A 12,780-nucleotide genomic window follows, 5' to 3' on the forward strand; every position below is an offset into this window, starting at 1 on the left:
TAATGTTTTTTTTAAAATTAACTAGTGTTTTTAAAGCATCATAAAAAATTTAAAAGAAAATACATTTATTTATTCATATCACATTTTATAAGGATTTATCTAAAATATTTTATTTCTATATAAAACAAATTGTAATTTTATTTTATAAGAATATGTAAAAACATTCCAGAAATATTGTATACACCTCGTCTTCGCTAAGCAATAGTTATTCGGAGCAGAATCTGCATCCCTAAGTGACTTGGTTGTAAAGGGTGACATCACATGGTCACTTTTCTGACCATTGTCTTGTCTGTGGTATCTCCTCTTGGTATTTCCTCCTGTTTCCAAAGATCATTCTCACAAAGCATTACAGCAATGTGGTATAATCCCGCATATTATGTGATCCATATTTTTTTCACCCCAAATGTAATACTTTACTTTTCTCCTTGCTAACGATATTTTGTTCCTCTCAAGTCTACTCTTTCCATCTGTCCAAATTCAACCCCAATCTTGTTCCCTTGGCTAATTCCTGGAATTCTCCTTTCTTAAAGAAGGGAACCACATTTATTCTTCTCCAGTCCTCTAACACTCCCACAATTCTGCAAAGCTTTGCCAAGAGCTGTATCCAAATTTTTGCTATCCTAAATAATTCTTAACTATTGTATATTCTGAAGCAGTGTTGTCTGTAAACTACAATTTCATTTTTTGCTCACAAAATTACTATGGTTACATTGGTTTGAGACATTGCCAAGAGTCACTAAGTCAATGACATGGGCAGTACTTAAATTTGATAAATGAATTAATAAATTCAATCAGATTTACCCATTTAATCTATGCTCCAATCATTTCATGTTCATCAACTCTGTCATCCAGGAAATTGATGGAGTGGAGTTAGGGAAAATAGAATCAGCAATCCTAATCAATTCTTATTTCCTAAAATAAATTAGGGGTGCAATATATATGGTACAATATAGATGGTTGATTCACTAAGAATTTTTCCAAATACACATAGGATTCAATAACTTCTGAAGTTTGGGACCTTTTCTAGAGAGGTTCCAGGTTACTACTAAGTGATATGCTCACTAAATAACTGCCTATCTATGCCAAGAGATCTATCTAAAGTCTCCTACCCATAGGTCATCCAATATCAAATTAGATGTATGATTTGTCAAGTGTGTATGGACAGAAGTATACTGAATCAGTCTCACAACTTTGATGCCAGCCATGATGTCTTGAGAAACAACTGGTAATAAAGGCTCTAAAAATCAATCCACTGCCAAGATGTTGCAAATAAATGGAAAAGAATCAAAACAATCCTACAGATCTTAAAAGGCTACAATACACTGAGTAAATTTGATTGGAATAGTTTGCCCAGTGACCAAGATGGCATCTTCTGGCATTTGATGACTCTCCTCGGAAGCTTGCCCTCGGAAGTTGTGGGAATGCTATCACTTGAAACTTTCAAGAAGAGATTGGACTGCCATTTGTCAGAAATGGTGTAGGTTTCCTGCTTGGGCAGGGGGTTGGACTAGATGATCTATAAGGTCCCTTCCAACTCTGATTATCTGTTATCCTCCATTTACTCACTCTTCTAAAAGCTAGATAAAGAAGCCCTGATACGGCAGAGTTCCAGACTGTCCAGCTGATCACCTCTTCCAATGGGATTAAATTCTACAGTAGTTTAATTTACATGGCATTCACTAAAATCATTTGGGGAGGAAAATAGAAATACTGAGCAAAATGATTTTGGCGTCCTTAACCAGTATTATTAAATGTTGAAGCCCTTTTAGTACCTCAATCCACATTTACAGCTCCCTCTTATAACTCTGTAAGGGTACATGCAAACAGAAATGGGATGGCAGCCCATGCCACCAGAGGTTGTGTTTCCTCTTAGATTCTCCTCAAGGAAATAGTTGTGAAGAAACCATTCAAATGTTTAAATATCCTTATTCAGTTTCTCTAAACCTCAAGAGTCTCAATGCCCGTGGGAAGCACAAGAAGATAGACACACACCCACTCCTGTTTTGTACAAGTCCCAAAATCATATAACTATCTCTCTTGACAGACATTTATTCTGCTTCTGCCTACTAAGGCAGAGAGATTTTCTGGACAAATTAATCCCAGTAGATATGATTTAAGAAGCAATACATATTGATAAACCAATCTATTCCTGAAATTCTGTGTACATTTATGCAGTGTCCTTTGAGAAAATTATATCTGGTATTATGTCAGCCTGTTGGTATCATCTGAATTGGCATGGCTCCACAGTTATGTAGATTGTAGCCTGGATCCAAAATGAATTGATAAGCGAATCCCACTACTGGAGTTTTCAGGGACAAATTTCAGAGAGAAGGAAGTCAGTGATATTAAATAAGTTGGAACACTAAAAAACATTGTTATACCCCACCCACAAACAAAACAAAACATATCTCCTCTTGTATTTCCTTTCTTGCCAAATGCTATCAGGAAGGGCTTCCTTTTCCACCCCCCCAACATCTGTGATCTCAGCTCATTCCCGCTCCCCATTTCCTTTGGGGCTTCAGAAACTAAAACCTGAGATGATCAGAGGCTAGGGATTGTGTTCCATCAAAATATGCACAGTATTGGGAAAATTAAGTTTAAAAAGTTTTCCTCAGTCAGTTAGATCTCTGCATCCTGATATGGAAGATGAAAGTTTTTCCTCACATAAATATTGTTGAAGGAATAACTATATAACCTAGTAATTCAAACAGTATTTTAAAAGGAGTTTCCACTACTTCTTAAACTTCCCACTTTGTAGTAAATCTTTGTAGTAAATCACACAAATTGTATTTTTCCCTCAGTCATCTGACTTATTTTCCTAATTTATAAAGGGAATATACCCAGAGGATACCTTGCTCTTTGTAATAGATAAAGAAACAAACATAAAAGGAATCAAGCAACATTAAAAGGCATGTATAAAAGATCTACAAATATCAACATACATAGCAAGTGTTAATTTGAGGAATTTCAACATTAAACTTTTAAAAATATATATTCTCAGAGCCCCAGAATGCTTTATCTAATAGTTTTAGAATAAGAACAGCACAATAATTTCAAAAATAGGGTAACATCTGAAAATTGTCTGTCTTGCTTTTTAATGCCAGTACCTCTAATGACCTCATTCATTGTTGTATTATTTCTTCATTAAGGAAGTGACACTGAAATGTTTCTTCCTGATTAAGATTATTTCTCTTTAATGAGAATGTTTAAATGTTCTGATAGGAAACTCTTATTTATTTTTAAGAACAAAACAGGGGTTTTTTTTGTGTTAATGATATTCAACAGCTAAACTGAGTTTTGGTCAAGAAACATGCTCCAGATAAATTTCTAAAAATAACAATGGACCTTCTGATAAATAAAAACTAATTCTATTAGAACTTTATTTTTTTCTTGCATTACATTTGTAATGTAACAGGGAGGTGTATGCAAACTTTAAGGAAACCAGGCCATCAAAGAGCATGGTGGCTGGACACCATCAAAAGTGACACCAGCCTGAGCATAGAAAACCCAAAGAAGTAGTGCAATCAAAAGATCTGGCCCATAGAATTGGCAAGAGTTGGACACAACTGAATGGATATCATCATCATCTTCATAATCATAATCATACATACTTAAGTCAAATTTATTTTATTAAAGGTGAATAAGGTCACACTGTAATAAATACCTGTATTTGATAATATGGTCACATGATTTCTTCAACAAATATTCAGATTTTTATTTGACATATAAGGACATATAAATATTATTAAATTAATGGAAAAACTCTATTTCCAGTGATATATGAATATGTGTCATATATCATCACTATGTATTGAAAACTGATATTTATAGAAAAAGCAAATCAAAGCAAGGACTAATAATTGGCATGAGCTATCTCAGTTGACACATTCTAATATTGTGAGAATCACTGTTCCCTATATACACTGGTAGTTGCCCAAAACTAAGAGTGTCTGGGGCAATAAACCTAGGAATATCAGAAAAATAGAAGTGTCACTGGGATACCTACCTCATCTGAATGCACATTGTGGGATTTCATGCATATAGTAAAAGGGAAACGTTTCTCCTTGTGTTCCCATATTGCTTTCATCATTCTTTTTTTTTAAAGTTATGTATATATTTTCTGTTTAAATACAATAAGTGCTTAGTGAACATTCTGACAAGCAGTAAACCCCCTGTGTGGGCACTCCTGCCAGCCAAGATCATTAATACAGATTATGGCAACATGAGGTCCATGGACCTCAATGGGCCCCAGATTCCACTTTAGCTCCCATTGAGATTCTTGCCTTTTAAAATACTTGCACTTAAAATAAAATTAGGAAATTGGCATTCCGAAAAACAGAGTACCAATATGTAGCATATCTTAATTTTCAAGAGTGAAAAATTATATTCTCCATCCTTTATTTCAAAATGAATTCATTCCCCAAGGATTTAATAGAAGAAAAGGCAACAGTGAACCTTGTAAACTCAAGAGACAAACTTACCCGTGGTTTCTGATAAATGAGTATTTTACAGAGGTGTGAAAGTCCAGCTCCATCTCATTTTATTTTCTCTCAAAAAGATTTAATCTGCATGTCTGGGATTGGTTCATCTATATTTTAATTCTACCCATTAATATCTAATTCTAGACGTCTTAACCAGTTTTTCCAATTTCAGTGATTAAAAAACCCTAATGCATTAAAATAATAGGATTTTTAATGCAACAGGATGCTGGTACTCACACGAGCTCCTTTTTCTGGAACACATTCACAGCCTCCACTGCAGTCTCTCCCTGCACATGGTCCAGTGTAGGACTTTCCACCCTGAAAAACATGAGACACATTCACAAGGTCAATAAAACTGACTATAGGGAAATCAATTAAAATACAATTGAAACAGGAATAGATTTAAAAGACAGCGTTCAAATAAAGGTAGTCCTCAACTTATGACCACAACTGAGCCCATAATGTATGTTGCTAAATGAGAAAATTGTTAAGTGAGTTTTGCCCCGTTTTATGACTTTTCTTGCCACCAAATGAATCACTGCAATTGTTAAATTAGTAACACGGCTGTTAAGTGAATCTGGCTTCCCCATTGACTTTGCTTGTCAAAGGGTCACAAAAGGGGATGACATCAGGGGTGGGATTCAACCGGTGTTACGGTGACTTACATTTTGCGTGCGCATGCACGCTTTATGCGCACACATGCCTGATGCACGCTACGCGCGTGTGTAAAAAACCTTAAGCTGGACAGCTGAAAAGCACTGCGCGCAAGTGCGCAGAATTCGAAAAGCCTCTTTTTTTCCTGCATTTTCAACTTCAGCTGTGCCACGCAAAGCAGGTAAGGTTGAAAAAGCAGGAAATAAAGGGCAGGTAAGAGCCTGGGCAGGCGGGTGGGCCAAAACAGCAGCAGACACAGAACTGGTTTGGTGTCTGCTGCTCTTCAGAACTACCGGTTCTATAGAGCCGGGCAGTACCGGTAGCATCCCACCCTTGGATGTCATGACCTGAGGACACTGCATCTGTCATAAATATGAAACCATTTGTCCAGCATCTGAATATAAATCACATGACCATAGGGTTGCTACAACCTAAGTGTGAAAAATGGTCATAAGTCACTTTTTTCTCTGCTGTTATAAATTCAACGGTCATTAAGTGAACTGTTGTGAGTTGAGGACTACCTGTAATATCTATTTGACAAAAAAAACCCAGATAAAAACATGAGACAGGTGAATGTGAAGGGGCTGATTTAATCCGGTCCACCATTTTGGTAGAAGTAGGTGCTGCACCGAAGCCTGTTTAGCATCCAGATCCAGGAGGTTAAGCCACTCTAATTCTGTCCTTCAAGGAGACAGGCAACTTGAAAATGGCTTCAAAATAAAGCAGCACTTCAAAGGTCTGCACAGTCACAGTACCAAAAATGGATGCACTTAGAGCAATCTTTACACAGATACAAACAGATATCACTACTTTGGTATCAACAAACCTTATTAGCAAAGCTCATATTTTTGAAACCCTGGTTAGCTATCACAAGGAGCTCAGAAGAGCTCTGCTAGATCACCTGCAATATTCTCTGTGACCCAGTTGATCAGATGTAATCAGGAAACCTACAGACATGGTCAGGAGGAAAAAAGTTTTTTTTTTGCCACTAATTGCACTGTGTGCCACTAGTGTTGTATGTTACCTGTGATTTAGGAGATAAGTAACTAGGTCAGTGGTGGGATTCAAATTTTTTTACTACCGGTTCTGTGGGCGTGGCTTGGTGGGCATGGCAGGGGAAGGATACTGTAAAATCTCCAGTCAGAGGTGGTATTTGCTGGTTCTCTAAACTACTCAAAATTTCTGTTATTGGTTCTCCAGAACTGATCAGAACCTGCTGAGCACCACCTCTGAACTAGGTAGCTGCCTGCTTATTACTTATTAGTAAGTGATTAGGTAGTTCACAGATGCTGCTAGCCCCAGTAATGTTTGAAAGGGAGGGGAATGACAAAAACAGTACCGCACACCTGCATATGCAAACTCCACTTTCTCTCATTAAATCATACACGTGTGTAAATAGGACGGAGTATATCTGTCTTTTATCATTTACCCTGCAAATTCATTTCAGAATTGGGATGAGGAGTTCCCATAGTCCACTCCCTCTCTCTAGGCTTTTTATCACTATTCCTGGGAGCCTAGATTAATTAGGATCAACTAGTTATCTTCAAACTGTGGAAGGCATCATTCTATACTAGATACTTTTAAAGTGTTGCTATTTTGTGTTGTGTAACTTTGAATAGATTAAGAATTCTGTCAATGTTAACTCTATTCTTTAGCCACTTGGATTAACAGAAATGGAACAAACCATATGATTGCTTGGACTTATCCACTTATCATGGACACTAATAAATCTTAGCCACCATTCTGGGAAAAGAAAAAACCTGTCTAAGACCTCAGTTAGACCTCAGAGCTTAGACCTCAGTAGCTAATGGGGATATTCTTGAGGAGGAAGCATCAAAGACAAGTCAGTTTACTCATCCACCCAATTTATAAAGAATCCGTTGAAAGCATAAACTGATTAAATTGCTGTGCCCAAATGAGAGAAAGAGAGAGATCATCCTTATGCTTATTTTGAAAAGGGTGGAATATGTAACCACTTAATGTATCTATCCCCTATGTACCATGTATTTAACTCTAAAAAAATCTCAGTTCTTCAATTAAATTAAAAGTATTAAACAGCAAGTCACACTGATTGGCATACAACACAACCCCCTTCTTGCCTTTTCAGTCCTTTCTGACACATAAAAGATGCATAAATTTTGTACAGCATTATGTAGTGAATCTTGTGGTTTGTTCTGTGTACCAAAAATGCTCTTATCAAAGTACAAACAACTAGCATATGGAGCTTATAAACATCAAAACAGATTTCCTTCATGTGAATTACACCATGTCATTTGATGTATTCACATCCTCTCTCAATTAGACACTGAATCTTAACAAAAGTCAGGAAATGTCTAGGCCTGGGAACAAGCAAATGTTTAAAGAAATATAATCTACTAAGAAAAAATATTACTTGGTTGCAAATATTTCAGATTGATTATTACTTAGCATTTTACAACATTAGTAAATACCTGAATTTTATTTCTCAATTTTATTTCCTAATAAGATATGCATTGCCCTGACACGACACATTTTGAAAAAGAATAGCTAATTGCTCCTCACCAGATTACAGTTTCAATATTTTTTAAATATTCTCTAGAGTATTCCTGTATGATATGTACATTGTATAATCCTAGGTAAGCAAATGCATAAAACCTATATAATGGGATTGACTGAATTACTCTGTCTTATTTAGAATTGGCTCACAAACATTGACATATAATGTATGAAGATCCTGTCCTGTTTAAATTGTACCAAACTGTAGGTTAATATGTTGGAGGAAAACCTATTGATGGGACAAAATACTAAAATTGGCAATAAAAATAGTTCTCCACACTCTGTATTTTATAACTTGAGTAAAAGTTTATAAAATATTTAAAACATTAACATTGCTTAAAAACAAACAATGCATACCCAGATCATATAGATATATAGATCATATAGATATATCAACCCCCAATATTTAATAGAAATGTATACATATTACTTTATAAATAATATTATTTCTATGAATTACTACAATAATTGTCTTCTTTCCCTTTAAGGAACTCTTCTAGCTTTCTAATCATTTTGGTCCCCCCCCACCCCCCACCCCCCCCCACACCAACTACTTTGGAGCTGTGGTAGAAATTACAACATTTATATCCAACCACTATGTAAAATACTAGCTACTGAAAATAATTATTACAGATGCTATGAGAAAAAAAATCACCCTTCTTATGAAAAGAGAGTCTCCAGGAGCAATACATAAGAGTTAATTGATTTGCAACTAAATCATAACTCATTGTTTAGGATGGACGAATTAATCTAGAAGTGAAAGAAGAAGCCACGATCACATCATTTAAACCATACAGAAGCTAAGTTAAAGGTAGTTCCAAATTGCAGAATATGCTAGGCCCAGGCAAAATATGGATAAATATTACATACGGATCAAATGTGTTTTAGAAATGTTAGTGAGTCCAAGGTTAACACCAGCAGTCTCTAGACTGACCAGCAGCCAGAACTACCAGTTAGGAGGATGAAGTACTGATCTCTGAACCAGCTGCACTTTCTGGATCTTTTTCAAGCACAGTCTTGTACAAAGTGCATTGTATGGCTCATATCTCAGACAATCTCATTCAATAACATGGCAGAAAAAGAAAAGTACTTCTTTACACAACAGATAGTTAAACTGTGGAAGGTACTTCTGTCTGATATAGAAGCAACTGCTTTAAATTCTTATGTACTTAATTAGTACACTATTTTTATAATGCAGAAAAAAAGATGGATTAACAGTGAAATGAAGCAGGAGACAATACTGTTTGCAAAAATATTCAAAAAAATTAGATAAAGAATAAAAATTGGAAATCTTCATGGCAATACAAGTCAGATAATCACTTAAAGCTAATTCATTTAGTTAGAGAGGTAAGCAAATTTTACAGTTTATAATAAAAATACATGGACAGTTTAAATAACATTTCATTTTAAAACAAAGATATAGCTAACACAGGTTTCATGGGACATAATATCGAAATAACAACAGCAACAGTTTAGAAGCCAAACAACATCTAGAACTAAATTAATATAATGAAAAATATATCTGAAAAAGGTCTTAACCTGTAAGCATCTAAGTATAGGAACAGATATCTAACTATTTCATTGGGGTCTTGAATTAAATGAAAGAGAGTGCATGTGATGCAGCACTGATTGAATATTTGCTGTTTGGTTTCCCACTCATGGATTTAGTCTTGAATCTGGGTGTCCAATGGCAGGAATACTGGAAATTCCAGCTAGGGACTTTCTTTGAGAGTAACTACACTGATTACCAGTTGTATGTTTATAAACACAGTGCAAAGCTTGGGTGATTCTTCTCTCCTCCCACATTAGTGTGCCTAATCCCTAAGTCTTGCTGTGGAAACATTTGTGGTGTCCCAATGTTAGACAAGAGACAGCTGTGCCCGATGCAGATATAGGGGAAAATCTCTGTGGCCAAGGCTAAATTGTAGGATGTTATCTCAGGAAGCCAATTTCACTTCTGACTACCTCATTCAGTTTTTCTTCACACAGATTTCACCCATCAGGTTGAGGATGCTTTTCCAGTTTTGTCTGTTGCTTTTTAGATTGGATTTATCTTCTATGTTTGTCTTTTGTTTTACTGCTTTTTGTTTTTGTTTTACAACTTAAGAAAACCAAGGAAAAAAACCAAAACTGCAAGTTCTCTGGATACATGTATTTTAAACAGTAGATATTTATCAAGAGTTGCCCTGGAACTTGAAAACCTCTATTTTTTTCTGAGATCAGCCAAGGACAACTAGGAGGTTACAGAGTCCGTGTCATTTCAAGGACCCCTACATCCACCAGAAGAGCCACAGCTGCAGAGAAATTTTCCTCATGGAAAGAACATGGAGCTCCTCCAACCATCTGTGTCTCTGAGACTGAAGAAACAAGGGAGAAGAACTCTCTGGCTTCATGGTCTCTCTGGTCTCATGAATCAGTTGACAAGAACTGCCGGCTGCTATTGACTACAAGTGCACACACAAAGGATATTAATGCTGATGTGTAGCTCCTCTATTTTGACCTGTCCTGGAAGAATTGATTTCTCTCCTCTCCTCTCCTGTTCCTGTATGGTCCTCTTTTTTAAAAAGTGATTTAAATTGCTCTTTACCTTTACCTTTGAGAAATGAACAAGGAATGGATTTTTGAGCACCTAAAAATGAATAAGGCAACCAAACAGCATGGTTTTGTTAAAAATTAGGCCAGAAAGACCTTATTGCCATCATTGATAAAGTGATTAAATTAGCAGATCAGTAAAATGCTGTGGATATAGTTTACTTGGACTTCAGTAAAGCATTTGACAAAGTAGATCACAGCTTACTTCTTGGTAAGATAGAACAATGTGGGATAGATATTACCATTATCAGGTGGATTCACAGTTGGCTGACCAACTGCACTTAGCATGTAATCCTCAATGGAACTATACTGACATGAAATGAAGCATATCACTTCAGTTATCTCAACATCCTGTCTTGGACCTAGTGCTTTTCAACATCTTCGTGAATAATCTAGATGAGGGGATAAAAGGGGAACTCATCAAATTTACAGATCATACCAAGCTGAATTGCTAATACTTTGGAAGATAGATTCAAGATTCAGAAGGATTTTTGAGCATTGAGCCAGAGCCAACAAGATGCAGTTCAGGGGTGTAAAAAGTTAGTTCCTGCACTCAGGCAGGGAAAAACAAACACAGAGATATAGCATAGGCACTGCTTAGTTCAACAGTAGTATCTGTGAGAGGGATCTTTGTGTCCTAGTGGCCCATCACTTAAGTATGAGCCAGAGGTGTGCTGAAGTTCCCCCAAAAGTGAATGCAGTCCTAGGTTGCATTTACAGATAGATGATATCAAGATCACAAGAACGAATAGTACCACACTATACTGCACTAGTAAGGACACACTTAAAATATTGTATCCAGTTCTGGTTACCACAGTACAACACTGAGATGACAGAAAGAGTGAAGAGAAGAGCAACAAAGATGATAAGAGATCTGAAGGCTAAATTGTATGATGAACAGTTAATGAAACTAGGTATGCCTAGCCTAATGAAGAGGAGGATTAGGGGTGACATGAGAGCTGTATTGTAGTATTTATGGGGCTGGAACTAAGGAGAAATTTCCTGATAGTGAGACCAATTAATCTATGGGACAGCTTGCCTCCCAATTATGGGTTGTGAATGCTCCATTCTGGAGGTTGTCAAGAAAAGAATTGAAAGGATGAAAAAAAACATTCCAGCCTTTGGAAGGATGTTGGACTAAAAGACTTCCAAGATCACTTTCATCCCTACAATACGATGATTATGTCAGAATATCTAAGAGATAACCTGTTTATCACCTAGTCAGCTGCTTTGTTGTTGTAGAAACCAGTGTGAATTTACTTTTTTAAATTAAAATCAATAATTCTTGCTTGACTAGATTTGCATCCTGCTATTTGACCATTATTTCCAAAAGCAACTTGCAAAATAAAAAAAGAAATAGTTCTTGATCTCATGCTCACCATTAAGAAAGTCGAAATAAACAAATATTTTCCTCTATTTTTTTTTTTTTGGCAAATTTTCCTTCTACTTATTTGCAGGAAAGTGTCCCTGACACTTTGTGCTTTTCATTATGGCCTGCAGGAGTCAGGATCTTCTTAACTCAGGCAGCTAAACTTAAAGCTTTAGAGACATTTTGCATTTCCTCCAAAAGCTCAGAGGATACTATCTAAGCCAGCTGGTTGCTGTCAATATAAGTTAGAATTAAAACTCCCAGTTGGCTGGCCTGGATTCCATTTATGTATTTATTTAACATTTTAAACCACCCAATAGTCTTTCTGGGCGATATGCAATAAAACCCACAATAATTCAACGTGTTCAAGTTAAAACATGTATACAAATCAAATCAGCTTCAAAATATTCTGTATAAACTAGCCACAAGAAGACTGTCATTCAAAATTAATCACAATATAAATTAAAATAAATTAAATAAATAAAGTTCTACAGGCTGAAAGCTAGTCGGGTTTTAAGAAAAATGGGGAATGTCATAGAGAAGAGAGGATCCACCTATACTCCAAAGCACCTGAGGGCAGAACAAGAAGTAATGGATGAAAGTTTATCAAAAAGAGATCCAACATAGAATTAAGGGGAACTTTCCTTAAATAATTAATCAGTGCTTCCAGAAGTTGTGAGTGCTGCATCACTGGAAGTTTTTAAGAAGATATTGGATAGCAATTTGTCTAGAATAGTATAGGGCAGGGCTCTTCAAACTTGACAGCTTTAAGACTTGTGGACTTCAACTCCCAGAATTCCTCCTCTAGTCATGTTAGCTCAGGAATTCTAGGAGTTGAAGTCCACAAGTCTTAAACTTGCCAAGGTTGAAGACCCTTGAGCAGGAGGTTAGATTAGAAGACCTCCAAGGTCCCTTCTAAACTCTGTTATTTGGTAATTCAATAAGGGTTAAGGTTTCATAGGCAAATACCTTTCTCTGCTTAGTTCCATCCAGAGATTCAAACATTGGGCACTAAGTGAGGGCATCGAGTGAATAGATAACCCTGATCCCAGAACAAGATTTCTAGCCTGTGCATTGGAAATGATTGGAAAGCTATTAAACACCACAGACTCACATTATTGAATGGCACAAATATACACCCAGTTCATG

The 12,780-nt window shown here is 36.2% G+C and overlaps 1 protein-coding gene across 1 annotated transcript in view; it reads right to left on the reverse strand.

The window, feature by feature from the left end:
* The window catches only part of COL4A2 (collagen type IV alpha 2 chain), a 164,385-nt gene that overhangs the window by 128,590 nt on the left and 23,015 nt on the right, over positions 1 to 12,780 (reverse strand). The window contains exon 4 of the mRNA XM_026707722.2: positions 4,719 to 4,799. Coding sequence (XP_026563507.2) covers positions 4,719 to 4,799 — 81 coding nt within the window. The remainder of the gene's footprint in view (positions 1 to 4,718; positions 4,800 to 12,780) is intronic.

Source organism: Pseudonaja textilis, chromosome 1, assembly GCF_049901715.1.
Source record: "Pseudonaja textilis isolate UNSWEBS1 chromosome 1, rPseTex1.2, whole genome shotgun sequence".
Lineage (NCBI taxonomy): Eukaryota > Metazoa > Chordata > Lepidosauria > Squamata > Elapidae > Pseudonaja > Pseudonaja textilis.